Source organism: Protomyctophum bolini (genome assembly GCF_963924005.1).
Source record: "Protomyctophum bolini genome assembly, chromosome: 1".
Classification (NCBI taxonomy): Eukaryota; Metazoa; Chordata; class Actinopteri; order Myctophiformes; family Myctophidae; genus Protomyctophum; species Protomyctophum bolini.
The window spans coordinates 35,765,310-35,785,323 of NC_137862.1; the positions used below are offsets into that span (position 1 = coordinate 35,765,310).

At 40.8% G+C, this 20,014-nt stretch overlaps 1 protein-coding gene across 1 annotated transcript; it reads left to right on the top strand.

The window, feature by feature from the left end:
- The first annotated feature begins 403 nt into the window (after window positions 1-403).
- Window positions 404-18,578, top strand: slc39a13 (solute carrier family 39 member 13). Its single transcript, XM_080768995.1, has 10 exons — window positions 404-544; window positions 1,879-2,229; window positions 5,824-5,931; window positions 6,798-6,949; window positions 9,766-9,864; window positions 10,892-10,981; window positions 14,843-14,893; window positions 15,581-15,713; window positions 16,960-17,059; window positions 17,288-18,578. The coding sequence occupies exons 2-10, from the start codon at window positions 1,917-1,919 to the stop codon at window positions 17,361-17,363; spliced, it is 1,122 nt and encodes a 373-aa protein (XP_080625121.1). The 5' UTR covers window positions 404-544; window positions 1,879-1,916; the 3' UTR covers window positions 17,364-18,578.
- Window positions 18,579-20,014: the final 1,436 nt, after the last annotated feature.

Here is a 20,014-nt window from a genome sequence, read left to right on the forward strand (position 1 = left end):
GAGGGGGTTCCAGGTGGTCCCCAGCTAAATGGAGTTGCAGACTTCTCTCTTTTACACCAACCTAAACGGGAACTGAGCGGGCTGGAAGCAGGAACCATGACTGGGCGGGATTTCCATCTCGACGGTCTTCTCCCAAACTCGCATCATCACCAGGCTTTCCGCAGTACTCTGTGGAAAAGCCTGGTTTCCATTTACTGCTCATTGCGCTGATCCGGCCTAGAGACCGCCTACTTTATCCGGTATAAATTACACTCACACATTCATGCACACACACGTACCGTTTCCGTGTCCGCTCTAGGCCGGATCTGCAAGTTGCTAAGATAATTGATCCCAGTGTAGTCTTCTCGAGTCTTCTCCTGCTTCCTCCCCGAGTCCCCCCCCCCCCCAATGCTGGACCATGATACGTGGCTGTTTGCTTTGGTGAGTGCGTGCAGAAACAGAAGCGCTGTTTGGACGCCTGCTGCTGGGAGCGTATAGAGGAGACCAAACCCTGGACTGGATGGCAGGGACACAGCGGTGGTGCAAAGACTGCCTAAATCTGAAGGTTAGAAAAACATTTGCCACATGTATGCGCAATATCCATGTATGTAGTGTATTCGTGTTTAATCCACCACATTCCCACTCTTTGGCTTGTTTGTAGTAGGCTATCTGCGTTTGCAGTGATTGCTTGTGTGATAGTCTACACTCGACAGTAGCTATTTTAGCCTGTCTGCATAAACTAAAGTGTCTACATGGCTCTCTGATGTTAGCTAACTTTTGTTGATTTCTTTCAGTTATCCGTTGCCACACTTTACATGCTGATATTTGCCTTTTTAAAACAAACAGCCAAACGTTTCGTTGTATTCGAAAGTCGAAACGTGATTATATTTATTTCGTCAAGGATGTTTTACCTAGATTTAACTTAAGTAGATGCACACAGTTAAATTGTGCTTCGAAAATGTTGCTTATTGGTAGGAATTAACCGGTATTTGCTTAAAAGTACCAGAGCTAGCTTAAAAGCATGGAAAGTTCAAAGGGACAACTGCAAGACCAGGAGCAAAAAGTGTTGCATTTCATCAGCCTATTGGTATTGACTCATGCACTCTCACACATGCATTTTCTTTAACAATGATATAATGACCATAACAAGTAATCACTTCAGGATTTAAGTCTCAAAGTCAAATCTCGGATTGTTACTTTAGTTGACTTAAAATTGATTTTTTTAAAAAATATAACCAGTGGCTGTCAGTATAGTAGCCCTGCCCTTGACATGATGAAAAGAGTCTCTCTGTTCTCCTTTGGTTAAGGACTAGCCCTGGTCGCTTATAGCGAGTCTCTATCATAGACTGGTCTCTATGCACTGGATCAGGCCTAGTTAAGGACAAACTTTGCCTCGAATCCTCGATTACAAATTACATAATGAATGGGAAAATCACACCTGTGTGAAGTAAGGGGCGCTAATATATTAAAGTCTAACTCATGTTGATTAGGTGATGTAAAACAAACAAAATGGAAAGTATTCAAATGTGCATCAGCCAAAACATCCTAACTCCACTGGATCCTCAAACTATCTTCCAAACCAGCTAACTCCACCATCTTTCTTTTTCATAAATCAATGCTATTGAACACCATTTACGCCTGTGTGAAAATATATTTAACCAATGAAAACTATTAAAAAGTGCTTCGACAAAAACCTCCTTACTCTACTTGAGATGGATTTTTTTTTTTCATTTTCTGAAAAATGTACAGTTAGGTGGTTTCTTCCAGACAGCAGAGCTATGTAGGCCTATATGAAAAAACTACTTCTGCATTATTCGATTGACCTACAAGAGCAAGATTAGATCGGCTGTAATTGGTATTACGGCCCCTGTTTTCATTAACTTTTGACCTGTCTTGCAGCATCATCCTTTGCAAGTGCTCTTTGGACCGTGGAACGGATGAGAGGAGGCTTTGGTCGGCCCAGCTGGGCTCTAGCTGCTGTGTTCGTTGTTGTTGGCCTGCTGGTGGTGACGTCCAGGGGGGCATCAAGCGCTCATAAGATTTCCCAGACAGCCATGGCTCATGCCACAGACACTGCTGCAGGACCAGGCCATGGCATGTTCGGGTTCCAGGCAGCAGCAGATTTTCTTACCAGTGATCCCTCTGACGTCTGGCTGTGCTCCCTGGTCGGGTCGGTCATAATAGGACTCAGTGGGATTTTCCCCCTGCTCATCATCCCCATTGAAGCTGGAGCAGCCCTGAAAACGGAAGGTACTGTAGGGGGAGAATGTTATGGGGAAAATGTAGTTATTTAAAAAATATCCAATCTTGAAGCTCACACTAAGTGTATATATATATATATATATATATATATATACACACACACACCGATAACTTATATTTATATATATTTTTTATTGTCAGCTTATACAATTTCAGTGGTTGTTTTCACATATCCCTCCTAGACACAGACACTAAATTTTAGGCTTTGGATAAATCTGCATCTCATAATAGAGGTCTCGGAGAGTCATATGCCCAAATTAGGGATGCCCGGTGATGAGATTAAAAAATCACACCCATGTGAAGTGAGGGGCGCTAATATATTAAAGTCTAACTCATGTTGATTTGGTGATGTTAAACAAACGGTGCAAACACAAACATTAAACGCCGTTAACAATAAAGAGACAATATGACGTAATGAGTTGTACATTTGTCAATGGCGTTTACAAAATAAACAGCGCCCCTCAAAAACACGAGACATGCCCTGTAGATCTCTGGACTTCTGTAGCGTGAGTTGTTATGCTGCCATAGAAAACACAGATGAAGAGTAGCCAATGAGTCAGATGAGTCAGAGTCTTGTGTGTTGTCCTCTTAGATGGAAAAAATATTCCAGCGCCACCTACAGTATGTCCTAAGATAGGAGTGGAAAGAATGTCTACATACATTTAGTCATCTGGAACTAACCTGCACCCCCTCCGCTTTACACATGCCGCCTGTGAGACATACATATTGCATAGAGCCCAATGGATGACATTTTGGGTCCAATCCCGATTTTTGGAGAATCCTTTTTTTGAGGGGCGATAGCCTCTCAAAAAATCAGCTTTTAGTGTGTGTATAAACACAAACTTTGTCCTAACACAAACATGAAATGCCATTGACAATTAATGTACAATTTTGAGTGTTTGTGTAAACAAACATTGAAGACGAAGGTGAGGACGCAAATTCTGATTGGCCGGAATGAGATAATGTATGATGAATCTTGATGTACAATGATAAGAGCGCCCATCACTTCTTCACACGGGTGTGATTTTTCTTTCTTTAAAAAAACCCCCATAACAAATAAATATAAACAACGTTTTGTTTTCTCTGATAAAACGAATGATACTACTAGAAAAAGTACTCCTCAGACCACAGGTCTCTGTCAGGTCAGGTAGGTTGTTGTGGGTCAGCAATGTTCAGAATTCAGTCATAATAGAGGTGAATTGAATATGTAGAAGATGAGGGATTAAGGTTGATTAAGTTATTGCACAGCCACAGACATATATTTAGATGGCAATCTAAATGCCAATCAGAATGAAATATTAAAAATCTTACATCCGTCATGAGATAATGTGTACCGATTTGCGTGATGTTTGGACAAAATCTGTAGGAGTAATAAAACAAACATTTACAAAATTCTGCCTCCTGGTGGCGCTATACTGAAAAATGCAGGGCAGAGGTTTTTCCTTGGCCTCTAGGGGGTGTGCATACAAAGTTTCACACCAATCGAAAAAATCCGCAAATTGGCCTGTTATAGCACCACATCAGGGTGGCATTTCTTTCTTGGTCTAGTCACTCTAGTGGGAATGTGTGCAAAGATTTGCGGCAATCGTTCATGATTTGAGGCATTTGTGTTCAAAACGGACCACTCCTGCAAACTTTGTAAGTCAATCTTAGCCGATCAGAATGGAATATGAAAATCACACATATCCGTCTTGATCACATGACTAGAGGATGTGAACCGATTTGCATGATTTTTGGACAAAATCAGTAGGAGAAATTGCCAAAAATGTGTTTAGCAAAAATCAGCCTAGTAGTGGCGCTGATGAGAAAAATGTGAGCTACTGGTTCTACTCTGGCCTCCAGGGAGTGTGCATGCACAATTTCACAACGATCGGTCCAACGGTGCCGGCGATGGACAGACGGACACTCCTTCGGCCTGACAGACAATACAAGAAGAAAAAAAACATTGTCTATTTTTCTTCAAAACATTACGTTTTGCATTATTTTAAGATTTTGTTTTTGTAAATATAATTCACAATGGAAAATTGAACAATAAGGATAACTGCTTTACACATCTGAAGAAGACTATTCAACTACCTTACAGTATGTGCAATAATTTGACAGTTCATGTTATTCAAATATTTTTTGCATTGTCTTTTCTCAATTGCATTGTTTGTTATTTATGATGAGATGCAGTGGTCAGGCAGGTCTCTTATGTTTTCATAATCCCAGTGGAAGAAATAATAATAGCTGACTATTGGCTGATCACGAGGACAACAAATCGGACCCCAAAAATCAGACCCCAAAATCCATAAATCTCGGATTGTTACTCTAGTAGACTTAAAAATGGCTTTTTTTAATATAACCAGTGGCTGTCAGTAGTAGCCACTGGTTACACAAACACTCGATGAGATGCAGTGGTCAGGCAGGTCTCTTATGTTTTAATAATCCCAGTGGAAGAAATAATAATGGCTGACTATTGGTTGATCACGAGGACAACAAATCAGACCCCAAAATCCAAAAATTGGATGACCTACTGTGTAGTGTGTACTGTCCTATAATTTAAGCTGCTCACCATAATCCCTAACCTTCATGACACATCAGTAATAGCAGTGACATCAGGATCTGGATGAATTGGGCACACCAATCATCAGTTCTGCATCTGGAAATATTCTGTTCTGGTCTGCACTCTCCCATCAACTGTGACTGGATTTAGCAAAAACCAGGATGTACTCTGGTTATGAATTATGAGCCACCCGGGCTTCCATTTTTTATTGGGGGAGTCACTTGCTATGCATTGAGGTTAACCTGAACACTGGTCTCTTGGGTTGCCCCACCCACTGTAATACAGCCTCCCACATTTGTATGTCACGCTATGGGTTTTCTAGGGCAGTCCTAACCCTGAGGTTAGTCAGTTACTGTACCAAAGGAATTCATAAACAGAGTTTCTGTGGAATACTTAAATAATCATTTTCTATATGAAGATATTAAATTATCATGTTCTGGTGGAAGAAGGCCCCTTAAAATGATGTACATTTTAATTCCATAAACCTCATTAATTGAATACATTATTATTCAAGAATGTACAGCACAGGTACAGTCAGACATTAAGGCTAAAAGGATAACAGTTGTTTCCATTGTTGTCCTATATATGTATTCAATTCATGAACATAGCATAAAAAATAACACTCATACATGCAATCAACAAATACAAAAACACTATGTACAAATGGGGAAAATGTCAGCAGTGAGTGAGTCAGCAGTGAATGACAGTCTTTCTTTTGACAATTGCATTTACCTCCATTTGTGGTCTCCTGATAGTTTCTCTGGCAAGTTTGGAAAGAAACCAGTGATTCACATGTTTAATGGATGGTGTCAGGGCATTCCAGGTGGTAGAATAAGAATTTCCCCATGTTTGTTGTTCTATGGGTAGTACCAGATTGTTGTTGTAGCTGTGGGTGTCACAAACTTTAGAGAAGTCTTAAACTAATCCTATTTTTATCATGGTCTTAAGTTGAAAAGGGAAGATCAACTGAAGCAAGTGAATAAAGCAGGTTCAGAATAAACATGCTCTGCTTTGTTTTCAACTTGTATGTTGCTCAGCTGGATGCCAGAAGTTGAAGCAGCTACTGAGCTTTGCTATTGGAGGCCTGCTAGGTGATGTGTTCCTCCACCTCCTCCCAGAGGCTTGGGCCCTATCTGGCAGCTCAGGTGAGACATCCAACACGATTGAGTTTTGTTGTTGAGAAATCAATTGTATTTGTACCCGAGTTTCTTCACACCTGGTGTATAAGAATGATTTTTGTTGGAACTTTCCTCAGAGCTCATAGTATTCCACTTCCCAATTTAGGCATTCAGCAGACGCTCTTAATCCAGAGCAATATACAGTATAGTAAGGTACTATAAGTACCTTTATGTATAGTAAGACAATACATCAAATGCATAGAAATAGTAATCCATAACCATCATAAGTAAACCAAGAACCTAGTAAATCAATAATATGTACATTGAAACACTATAGAATGTCAGGTCAATAATTATCACAATTATAATTTTAGTGTTGCATAAGCCTGCAAGGTTGTCGAGGCTAGGTGCAAGTGCTACGGGCTAAGGTGGAGTCTGAAGAGAGTCTGCAGTTCTCTGTCGTGCAGAAACCTTGTATGTCCAAAACTGTTACCTTTTTAAGGACATGGGAAAAATCTAAAACCCACAGACACACTTTCTGTTTGTGTGTGTGTGTGTGTGTGTGTGTAACCGGGCCTCCCCCTGGCACGTTCCTGGGGGTCTGGAATGTTGCGGAGAACCCCACACAGTAACTCTGTCAGTTCTCACCGTTTCGGACACAGGGCGGCTCGCCGGAACCGGGCCGGAGTTGCACTGCTCACTCCACACAGGCGTGATTTTCTTTTTTAAATAGTTGATCTACATGTGTTGGGACCTTGTAGATTTGCTATTTTGGCTACTTTTTCGCTCTTGTAGTAAATATGGAGGTAAGGGGTTTGGTTTCTGCCTGATAGCAACGTTATGCATGTTGTCTCCCAATCTGTTTCTGTACTCCATGTATCCTTCTGTTCCAGCTGGTAGTGACCACCAGCAGTACATGAACCAGGGCCTGTGGGTCATCATTGGCCTACTGTCCTTCTTACTGCTGGAGAAGATGTTCCCTGACCAGGACAGTCTTAAGGACCCTGTACTATCTCCAGTGACAAACTCCAATTTGAATCCCACCGTAAGTCTTGTGATGGGCCTAATTTCCTTTCAATTCAATCCTATGGAATACAAGTTGTCCTAACGAGGATTCATTTCATGGTGATAAGAGTCTCCTAACCAAGAAGAGATGTGGACAATCCCAAAAGAACAGAGGCAAGTAAAACATTTGTCCTCTGCTAGTGCTACCAGGGAACGACAAATGGTGCTGTAGACTCAGAGTGTAGACCCTAAGACTTTTTAAATGCCTTATATGGAGATCATCTGAAAAAACACAGAGCCATTAAACTCAATGAGTGTTGAGGCTATTGTATTCCTGTCTGTCAGTGTACATCATTATGTAACAGATTAGACATGTGTTGTGCCATAAGACAGTCTGAGGTGTCTGGAATACCCGTTTCCACATCCCTTCTTTTGTGTGGACAATGTCAGGAGTAGTCCTCCTTTGTACTTGTTTCTGGACCAATGATATCAGTAATGTTAGGGATTTTTTTTGTTCCCTGGGGTAAGGTTGCTGTAGTGTGGATTTGAATGTCTTTTGTCCAAAAATCACGCAAATCGGTACACTATTTCTGTGAAAGGTTGCACACACATTCCTACTAGGCTGACATCAGCCTCATGGTGGTGCTATAACAGGCCGATTTTCACATGTTTTGATTATTGCTCCTTCAGATTGAATCCAATCTAATCTTCATGCAAATCGGTACACATGATGATCAAGACAGATTTGTTTGATTTATAATCTACATCCTGATTGGCTAAGATCTCAAGTTTGCAGGAGTGGCCCATAAATGCAGCAAATCATGAACGCAGCGTCTGATTGCTGTGAAACTTTGCTCGCATTCACACTATGTTGAGGAATAAATGCCACCCTTTTAACAATGCCCTATTAGAGCGCCACCAGGAGGCCATACAAACTTTCTACAATGCTGATTGCACACGATAGGAGGCGCGGTACGGTACCCAGCCTGTATCTCATCCTTGTAGTGCCAAGACTGACATCCATGTCTGGGCTCATTCAGCGAATCAGCGTACCATCTATTTATAGAACTGGGGTTAGGCATCTGGTGTACCCTCTTCAGACTGCTTGCAAGTGTATGCTCAGCAAACAGACAGAGGTGTGCTGTGAGACTATTCTTCAAACATTTGGAAATTGGATTTTTGTGATTTTCTTTCTTTAATTTTTTTTCTTTATTTGACCTTATTTTATTGTATTGCAAGGGATATACGAGGACCGTAGTGTAACGCTCAGAGGGGGTTGTTGTAGTCTGTTACTCTTCTGAAATCGTGTGTGTGTGTGTGTGTGTGTGTGTGTGTGTGTGTGTGTGTGTGTGTGTGTGTGTGTGTGTGTGTGTGTTTATTATTGCTTATATGCTTTGATTTGACTTCTAAAGTAATTTAGAATTGATGATCAAAGCTGAACTTTCATCAAGCTCCCATCTCACACACTTTAGCCTGTAGGGTGAATTGTTCTTAAAGTTGATCACACTTTATTACTTCCTCATACTTACTGTAACACTTAAGGTGGTTGCACACTGGACGCGTGTTTCGGAAAACCGACGGAAAAACGCAGCTAAAAATCCAAATGGGCAGTAGTCTGCAAGGACCTTTAGTTTAGACTGTGGAGAATTGAAATCGTGAAATAACCTTCACTGCTGAGTATTTCACTAACCTTTGAAGAGTCAACCGGGCACTAATGTAAGTCCGTTTCACTAAAATCTGCCTAAATATATTCCAACTGAACTGGGAACTGGAACTGGGAGACACAGGTGCTGCCATTGCCCCTCATTGACTTTGCATTGCACCTCAATTTCCCATCAGCCCTATGAAGCCAGTGTGACAGATTTTTTTCCCGGTCACGTGATCCAAACTGTGTACTACTGTATCCTACTGTGTCCGATGGAAACCATGTATCTCTTAAAAGTTAACAAAAACATTGAATTAAACAATGAAAACAAAAAAAATGTCATGATCAGCAGTCAAACTGTCACAGAAAATGGAACAAACATCTCTTGATGACATCCAGTGGACAGCAGGCTATTTCCCCCTCCACTTAAAGTGGTTTTTGAATGAGAAAACGGGGAAGTTGACCCTTCTCGGAAAAAGGAGAATAGATGAGGTGACCAGGTATTTTATTTTATATTCAAAACATGCAAACCAAGGATCATGGCTTGTGTTTGGGATGTTTAGGATGAATGAAAGGAGGAATGGAATGATGGCATATCACTGCATATGACATGGCGTACAAGAGTTAAGCAAACGTATTGATTTACCAATAATCATTTATTTAAAAAAGAAAGAAAGAGAAAGGTTTTGAATAGAAAGGCTAAATTATAGAAACTAGCAGATCAACAAGCTGACAAGCTCACAATGTGTTTCAAATGTGCAACACGTCAGCTTTTACATTGGAGGGTCAATGCTAGAAATTTGAATTGTGCTCTGAAAAATGCATTAACAGGTTTTGACACCTCCATTTTTCAGTGTGGCTACAGTAATTTGTAATTGTAAACAATCTGTCTTTCAGTGGCAGGGCCTTTAATCTAAGAGAAATTATTCCTTTGTTCCAGTTTTTCCCCTTTTCCCCAGTGTTACACTTAATTACCTTTAATTTTAGTGTGACTTTGCAGATTACACAGAAGGAACAAATTCCTTTCATGCTTCTGCAAATACAAAATTAAGGCACAAGCTCCCTAACGCTGATCTAATTCACCTACAAATAGTAGCCTTTAATTTTAATGTGTTAAACTGTGACGCAGTCATTGCCTAATAACATAGATTATAGTGATTGCCTTGCCATCCTGAATGACAAAACCTTTCATTTGATTATTCTTTTTACAGACACCATCAAACTCAGCAGTGAAGAATGGAAACCACTCAGAGACACGGAATGGCTCAAAGCCACAGCACTCCCTGAAGGAAGGATCAGAGAAAATCAAGGTATTGTGGAAGCCAGCTGTCGAGGTGGCAAACAAATGAAACTATATCATGGGAAAGAAAGTATACTGGACACACAAAGTCTGTTGCAAGAGAGCTCAGAGGAAGAAAGACCATCTGTTCCAAAAATAAATGGGAATAACTGGTGCATTTTGATTCCAGGGCCTTTAAAAGCACAGCGGGGGAAATGTTAAGCAACCAACAGCATGTCATGACTTAATTAGCAAGTAGAATTGGGTCAGACATGTTAGAGCCTTCGACCTTTGTTATACAGCTCAGCATTGGTTTTGAATTAGAAATTCTGCCAGGGTTATGTTTAGTTCTTAAATGTATCAATTTAATTTAAGAATTCAAGTCTTATTCAGAATTGAATATAGGCCTACAGTAGGTTGGAAAATGTCATATGTGTATAACAGTAGAAGTCTAATATCTCCAATAGGAAAGGGGGGGGGGGGGTGCTTTTACTGCTTACATCTGCTTGTAATTCTCAATCCATGTTCCCACTGATCCATATAGTGATGATATGATTTAGCATGAATAATTCAACTTTAGCTAAACAGTCATTTGATTAGATAAGTGTTGTATAATCATAATATCCTAATAAATTACAGTAAGGTGGTCCCCACTCCTTTTGTATATTTTTGTATATCTGCACATACTGGGAACTGGAAATTTGTCCTCCATTTACACACCCTAAAATATTAGGAGCCATTAGTGTGGTACTCTGGGAGCAGTTAGGGGTTAAGTTATGTGTCTTGTTAAGTGTTAAGGGGTTAAGTGTCTTGCTCAGGGCCACTTAGAAGGTCACAGGTTCAATTAACTGCCCTGGAAAGGTGTCTGTTTTCCATGCCTCTACCCCAGTTTTGGCCACCATCCTAAAGTATCAGGGAAATTATTTAGCTTAGGAGCCATGAAGTAGCTAGTTATAAATTAATAGCATATTGCCTACATGAGTTCTTCAAAATGTTGAAATCACTAGTTGTGTCTAAATAAATAAAAGGTTGTGCTTAACATATTTCATATATTGCAGACAAGTGGTTACTTAAACCTACTGGCAAACTGCATTGACAACTTCACCCATGGGCTGGCTGTGGCTGGGAGTTTTATGGTCAGCAAAAAGGTAAGAACACAGGATCTAAAACTCTTTCTTATATTTCTCAATTGTCTTGTCCATCACATAATGATGTGGACAAGAAATGTAGGGCAGCTGCCTGCTGCCTTGCCGCATGATTAGCTATTCAAAGGCAACATTTTTGTGTGAAGGTCTCTGAAAAGAATTGTGACTGAGAAAGGTAGGAAGCTTTTCATGAACTTGAACTGTTCGCAGCTCATGCACAAGCACAGCAACCCTCTTAATGGCTAATGTTATGTTAGCCACTGTTTTATCTGTTTAATGAAGTATACTTCTGGTAGTTTTAATATAATATAAATTGTTACCTTTTTTGAGTGGTACAGCCACTCCAAGGAACAGCAATGTCCGTCCCTGTGTCCAGAGAGAGAGAGTGTTGCACTGTTGCCTGCTAATTACAATGTGGAGCGTGCATGCATGCGAGAGACGGGGCGAGAGATAATACCACTCTCTTACTTGTGTGTGAGAGAGAGTGTTGTCTGCTACAGTAATTTCCCCACACAGTAAAGGTGGTTGCACACTGGACGTGTTTTTCGGAAAACCGATGGAGAAACGCAGCTAAAAATCCATAAAACCTTTACTCTGTCATTTCTCAACCGTTTCGGACGTGGGGTGGCTCACCGGAACCGGGTCGGCACCCTGGGCGAGTTCCAGTGGGTCTGGAAGTTCCGCGGACCCCCACACGGAGTTGCACCACTCAGTTTACACGGATGCGATTTTTCTTTTAATTTAAAAAATAACTAGCTGCCAGCAGTCTGAAAAAACTAATCATTTCTGTTTGTTGTACAAAAAAAGATATGAACAATGTTACTTTGCTGAAATGTGAAAATGCAGCCCCTACTCCTTTATTATGCCATTTATATAAAATAATAATATTTTTATTGGCTTTGTTTTATAACATACATTACATACAATATATTCACACACACACTCACAAATGTAGGTTATGTTAATGTAGTATATCCCACAATTCTGTGCAAACGACATACCAACATGCTCATCGGGAGCAATTGGCTCACAATGTCTTGCGATGCAACGCGGTGAGCTTCTAGATAAGCTATTTGCACTATTCTACAATTACAATTTAGGCATTTAGCAGACGTTCTTGATCCAGAGCGACTTACATTAAGCAAAAACAAAAGCATGACATACATCACATATATAAAAAGTAGTTATCATGAATCATGTATAAACTAAGAACGTAACAGTGGAGTATCTATGTCAACTATACATACTATACTATATTATATATGTGTGCTATGACTACATAAAATGCAAATCTAGTGCCGTCTACTCTACGTAACAAGCTATAAGTCTGTCTAAAATACTATCGAAGTCTACATAAAGTGCTATCTAAGGGGCTAGGCTAGGGCAAGTGCTACGGTCCATGGTGGAGTCTGAAGAGGTGGGTTTTCAGACTATGGCGGAAGATTGGGAGTGAGGCTGCAGTTCTGACTGTGATGGGAAGTGCATTCCATAGTTTTTGAGCCAGAAGGGAGAAGAGTTTGGGACGTGTGGAGCGTTGTCCCGGGGTTTTTAGTGAAGGTACCTCCAGCTTCCCTGCGTTGGCTGATCTGAGTGAGCGGAAGGGTTTGTAGGGTACGATCATACTTGTGAGATATGGGGGAGCCATTCCTTTGGTTGCTTTGAATGCCAGCATCAGAGTTTTGTATTCTGTGCGGGCAGCGACCGGGAGCCAATGGAGGGAGCGGAGAAGGGAGGAAACGCGTGGGAATTTTGGCTGGTTGAAGACCAAACGAGCTGCGGCATTTTGGATCAGTTGGAGGGGCTTAAGTGCACATGCCGGTGGGCCAGTAAGGAGGGCGTTACAATAGTCAAGTTTTGACAAGACTGTTGTCCTGATTAGGAGCTGGGCTGACTCCTGGGTGAGGAATGGTCTAATTCGTTTGTATGTTATAGTGTGTGTGAAACAGAGGGCGGCGGGGGTAGCAGTGTTATCAGGGGTAATCCAGGTTTCGGTTAGAGCAAGGAAATGCAGAGACTTGAGGGTGGCGTGGGCTGAGATAAATTCAGGCATTTCCTTTTTGGTAGCTGCGTGGCAGTTCCAAAGGCCTCCCTCGACCACAATGTGGTGACTGGGTGAGCGAGCTGGGTATATGAGATTTGAGGGATTTCTGTGGTGGGGGAAGTAGTGTCTAGGGCGACATGAAAAGGGCAGGATAGGGGTGGTGGGAAAACACACAGTACACAAATAAATACAAATAAGAAATAAAAACGTAATAATAACAACAATAAGAAGAAGAAGATTGATACAAAACCCTGGGATGCTGCCTCCTTCGTTAGATGTGTCTGGATGTCCGGGTCTTTGGGTTGGGCACCAGGCTAAAGTGGTCGTTGGTCACCCGGTGTGCGCTATGGATCAAGGTTCATTCACGTGCGTACTAACAGGGCAGTATGTATAAAAGACTATACCCTTGTGCGATAAAGTACAACATAACGCCTTGCATGGTTAATCGATTCCTTTAATATGTAAAATATTGTGCTTCTCAATTATTCTATCAATCAAAAAAGTAATTGATAGAATAATCCCAATTTCAACAGGGCACAACTCTACAGTCAGCTCTAGCAACAAGTGTGCTTTACTTCATGTTGAGGGCAATATGGATTAGTTTCACATGCATCATTTTGCATTCTAAAATAAATGTAAAGTGGCCACAAAGGGACGCTGTATTACTAAGTGTATGCGAGGCATACATTCAGAATTGGCACTGATAATGCCTGCCTTGTGAGTATCATGTTTGGCACAGGTCTCTTGGAATAGTACAAGATACACCATATGAGGGCTCTGAGTTCTGAACAGATTATTGCTCATTCCAAAGTATAATGGTATAACTCAAGCATTGTTTTAAAGGTTAAAACATAATAATGCAGTGTTGGAACTACAAACGGTGTCTGATTCACATTAACATGGAGTCATTGCATTAAGTTATATCTAATATGCTTACTATGCTAGTGGTATGAAGCTAGTCCAGCTGGAGAAGCATAAGGCTAACAGCATGAACTGCAGAGCAGTGTGCCAGAGAGGAAGTTGCCTAGATGTCTTAAACACACATGACTCCTATTTTCTGCTTACATCACATGCAATCTTACTTCAACTACAGTACATGCACAGTGTGAAGCTGTGTTTAAACTAGTGTGACGCAGTTAGTGGACCATGTGTAGTGCATTAAAGCTGCTATAAGCAATAATTATGTCAAAAATGTAATTATTATTATTATTTTTCTTTGGTATTCAGACAGCCAGCAATGGGTAGAACGCTCCCCAAAAATGTAGTCTCTGTGACACATCTAGGGGCCCCAATCTGCATTCAAAGATGCTCCTAGAAGCTTTGTCATTGGTCCAAAAATGACAAATATAACCAATCAGGAAGCAGACAGGCAAATTGACCAATGACAAAGCTTTTAGGAAAATCTTTGAATGCAGATTGTGGCCCCTATAGATGTGTCACAGAGACATAAAAATGTTGGGAACGTTCTACCCATTGCTGGCTGTCTGAATACCAAAAAAGGGCCATTAAAATGTGGGACATATTATTGTTTATAGCAGCTTTAAATTGTAGTTCATGTTATACAATACATAGTTTGAACAAATCCTGTCCCACATTAAGTCCTGCCCCATAATTAGATACTAAAAACATAATTGATCTAAAAACCTACCTCTTTTCTCTTGCTGTGTGTGAATGCTCCATGCTTTATAACCTCCTGTCTTGTCACTGTCATGCATCAGGTTGCATGTCATCCTTGATTGGAAAGCACTTTGGGATAACTGCTGATGTTCTTAAATGTGCTACAGTATATAAATAAAGCTGATGTAATTAATTAATTGTTGCAGGTTGGGTATCTCACCACCTTTGCCATACTGCTCCATGAAATTCCCCACGAGGTGAGATTACCTGCATTTTTAGCTGCAATGTAACAACATTTTCATTGTCATGTTAGGATTTAAAAACCTGTATAATTTAACTGCCACTTCTTTATTTCTACGCTGCCATAGCAGAATTCTGATCATATTATAATTGTGGTCAGTCACTGTTTTTCCATGAAGAAATTGTGAAATGTCCTATAGGTGGGTGACTTTGTGAAATGTCCTATAGGTGGGTGACTTTGTGAAATGTCCTATAGGTGGGTGACTTTGTGAAATGTGCTATAGGTGGGTGACTTTGTGAAATGTGCTATAGGTGGGTGACTTTGTGAAATGTGCTATAGGTGGGTGACTTTGTGAAATGTGCTATAGGTGGGTGACTTTGTGAAATGTCCTATAGGTGGGTGACTTTGTGAAATGTGCTATAGGTGGGTGACTTTGTGAAATGTGCTATAGGTGGGTGACTTTGTGAAATGTGCTATAGGTGGGTGACTTTGTGAAATGTGCTATAGGTGGGTGACTTTGTGAAATGTCCTATAGGTGGGTGACTTTGTGAAATGTGCTATAGGTGGGTGACTTTGTGAAATGTCCTATAGGTGGGTGACTTTGTGAAATGTGCTATAGGTGGGTGACTTTGTGAAATGTGCTATAGGTGGGTGACTTTGTGAAATGTGCTATAGGTGGGTGACTTTGTGAAATGTGCTATAGGTGGGTGACTTTGCCATCCTGCTGCGGGCTGGGTTTGACCGGTGGAGTGCTGCACGGATGCAGCTGTACACAGCCCTGGTAGGGGTGCTGGGAGCCTGTGTTGCTCTGTGTGCTCAGTCAACAAAAGGCACAGGTGAGATGGGATACCACCTCAAGGGAGGTTTTTATACTTTTTACACATTTAGTTTGGGGGTCCTTGGCACTGATAGTTACTGATTTAGATATGGACGTTTCTACTCTGCCACAATGTTATGCTGCCCACACGGGCAGATGCAAAAGATAAAGATGCTCACAGACAGTATATTTCTAGGCTAGTTGTTAAGCAGCAGGAGGACGTTTGTTAGCAGCTCAACCACTGAAACCAAAACAAACGTCCAACACAGATAATTAGTAATTACTCACCTACTGCTGCAGGTTCCATGTATAAGTAATCCCAGTGTTGTTCAAGATGCATGGTTTTCATAGTGTAAATAATTATGGTCGCGTGTTTTAGCAGGAGCACCGGGTAACTTTGGGAAAGTGTCATAGTAGCTTGTTTACAACTGAAACAGACTTCCTGTGCACTGACTTCCTCTTCAAAATAAGAGCAACGTGTAATAATTGGTCAACACTGGTTTTATTTCTAAGTCTACTTACAGGACGTTAACATCACATTTTAATTTGAGTTCCTATTGAATGCCTGTCAGATTTCTCCACATAACTGTTTCAGCATGCCAGGCGCAAATGCGCCTGGCATGCCTTTGATCTACCGCGCAGGCAACATTTTGACGACGCATGCGCGCTTGGTGCACCGGTTGTGTGCCCCACTGATAATCGCCGATAGCGAATATAATTAACATATGGACACTCCCCCAATGCTAAAATATGCAGTTCGTTCGTGCGTTCAGCACAACTTGCATAATATGAAGGGCGCATAACGAGGTCACGGTTTGAGCAAATTAAGCAATACCACCTGAAAAAACCATGTGTATAATTGGGCCCTCAGAGTTGGAAGTGGATACATCAAAGATTCTTACAGGGGAATTTATTTTGCACGATTAATTCACCCCAAAATATTTATTTGTTTCAAACTTGTTTGTCTCATGAGTACATCCACATATATTTCAAATATTATACTGCGGCGGCGATAAATTCAGTATTGGGTGTATTTGTCAGTTAATAAAGGCATGAATCTGTATGAGGCATCAACTTTATGAATACTTGTGAAGCTAAATACTTGCCAGCGATTTTGGTATCGTGAATTCATCATGTCCCAGGTGTGTGAAGACATTTGCACTGAATATTTTTCAGTGTAGAAATGTCAGTACATTTACATAGAAACTGAATTTCTGTTCCACATTTGCTACATACGATATAGCTTACAATCTTTATTCAAATAGAAAAAGCGACAGCGTGGATATTGCCATTCACCGCTGGAGGTTTCCTGCATATAGCCTTGGTGAATGTGGTGCCAGACCTGCTAGAGGAGTCCAGTTGGAGGTATATATTTATTTATTTTATTACCCATTTTTGGGTTGTGGATCCATTTGTATTGGTCACAAATCGCGACTTGCAACTCATCCCTTTTCCCGTTTCGTGTGTGTGTGTGTGTGTGTGCTAACTTGTATAGCAATTTTCATGAAACCCAAGGATACTTGACAAAACAGAACTTTTCATGAAACCCAAGGACGCTTAACAAGACATGTTTATTACATTCTGTTTTTCCAGGCATTCCGTAATACAGATCCTGCTCATCTGTTGTGGTGTGGCTGTTATGGCCTTCTTGTCTGCCATTGTAGACTGACCATGTGGGCAGACATCCTGCTCATCTGTTGTGGCGTGGCTGTTATGGCCTTCTTGTCTGCCATTGTAGACTGACCATGTGGGCAGACACTCTTTAATCTCACCAGACGATACACACTAAAACTCAACACTTCACAAGAAGAATCCCACAGCTCCACTAAGCCCCTCGCATCTGCTTGTCCTTCCCTTTCCTGGATTACGTTTGATGTCCCAACTGCAGCATATTGTCAAAATTGGGGACAAATTTGATTCAATCATTACAACCACCTCAACAAACATCTAAAGGCAAAAGAAGAGGCAATAAGAATGGCACTTTAATAAGGATGGCTGGCTTTAATCATAATGCCAACTTTCTCAACAATACTCAGACTACAGTATGTTCAGTTCATCTGCTGACCGGAAATGGGTATGGACAACTTGACACATGTGCCAGATTCAGAATATCAAGGGAATTAAGAATGCTACTTTGGAGGTTTGTTACTGAACTGACATTGACCAGACAATCATTGTTTTGCACATAAGTATAATGTACCTGCTCAACACAAAAAGGGTGTTATTAGTTCTATGTAGACCTTTCTGAGTTTGAAATTAAGCATTATTTTGCTTTTTTGTTTTACTGTTTGTACAGTACAGTACAGTATAGCACAATATGTTGTGCATCCTTTTGTGTTTGTGTAGTCTATTTATTTAAAATTATTGGACAAGAAACAAGAAATATACGTCTTAGTTATCATTATCACCACTCCATTACACTACCTTGATCTATGAGTGCCAAGAAACAATATGCTGCTTGGTGCAGTCTTGTGTAGTCTATTTATTTAAAACGATTGGACAAGCAACATGAAATATAAGTCTTAGTTATGATTAACACCACTCCATTACACTACCTTGACATGAAACGAGTGCCAAGAAACAATATGCTGCTTGGTGCAGTCTGTTACATTAGTGTATGCGGTACAGCAAAGCCTGCCTCTTTCTCTTTCATTTTACTGGCCACATGCAATACTATCGACATAACCAGCGAGTGATTTGATCACCATGACTCAGTGCCTATGTATACTAAGCAGTAAGCTCTGCTTAAGACATCCTATGGTATATGATAGCTAATAGTATTTATTTTTCAAAAAAGTAAATATGAATGTGTTCCTGCACACAACTTGTTTTGTATTTTGCTTAATAATTGAAATAAAACAATGCATGATCATTTTGTAAGACAGACCAGAATTCTCAGAAGAATACTGTATATCTACAGTATTAGATCTGTCTCATTATCTTCGGCAGGCTGAAGCCCAGGATGTAGATATCTCTAGTGTTTGGAAGAAACCACCTAAACTCTAATGTTCATTTTTCAGGAAATGAAAAAACATCCAGCTCAAGTAGAGTTAGGTTTTTGTCGAAGCGCTTTTTAATACTTTCCATTGGTTCAATATAAAACCAACCCACAAACGTAAAGGGTGTTCAATAGCCTTTATTTATTTAAACAATGGAGTTGGTTTCTTCCGGACAGCAATGTTTTCACCCTAGTCTGTGTTCACACTCCCGAAATATTCTTCCCAATCCATAAGTGAGAGTTAAGGTTCCTGCACTCTGCTGCCGTTTTTTGCATTTGTTTTGTACCACAGAACTTTTTTTAATCTAATTCCATTCTCCCCATTAAAGCAGTTAACGGGCAGAAGAGCAACAAGTCTATCTTTCTGTCTGTCTTATCCTATGGACCATTATGACAGATTTAGTCCATGTCTGATCAGCCATGGCAGGGTTGCCTGAGTGAGGGTGCCTGATACTGAATGACCCCAGGTTACATCACTGGAGCATCAAGAAATGCATGTTATCGATCACTCCAAAACAAACACATGCGACACAAGCCTACATGTAAAATTGCGTATACTTGTCTCAGACCAACATTTTTTTAATTTAATTTCACCAATCTTCACCAAATCAGTTAAACATTATCTTGGGAGTTGAGTGACAATGTGTTGTGTGTTATGAAAAGCTTTTTCATATACGTTGTCTATAGTCCATATGCTGTAACTGGAGTTAGGGAAGTCATTGACACCTCGACATACAATATAGCCGGTGTCGGGGAATCAAACCTGGGACCTTTTGCTTTCCACACCACCTGATACTTGCTGCAAGCAAGGATCATGTAAGGAGAAATGTGGTCATGGATTGGAAAGCCCAACTGTGTAGAATTGCACCTGCTGAACACAAATTCTGCACCATAAGCATATTTTCTGCAGCAAGGGTTCTGTGCCTAAAATGTCAGATGGTAGACAAGGGAGGGGGGTATTGATTGTGCGCTCACACTTGTCCAATTCCAACACAGTCTGTTTGGCAAGCTCCTGTTGCCATAACGACTCCCCTGCGGGTTGCCTTCCTGAAGCCTAATTTATGCTCCGTACACACGACAGTGTCGCGCAACGAGAATAACGGACCTACAAGCTCACAGCGCGTCGCCTCTACAACGCTTTGTGAGCTTGTAGGTGGGCTATTTTTGACGCGCGCCACCGTCGTGTCAAGGAAGTGTATTAGTTGGGCCTTAGTCATGAACTGACTGTTCCTGAACGTCACAACACGAATGGCAGCAAACCATTACAAATGAAGACAAGAGCAAACCACTCAATTTACACTTTGGTCAATGTACAAACATGA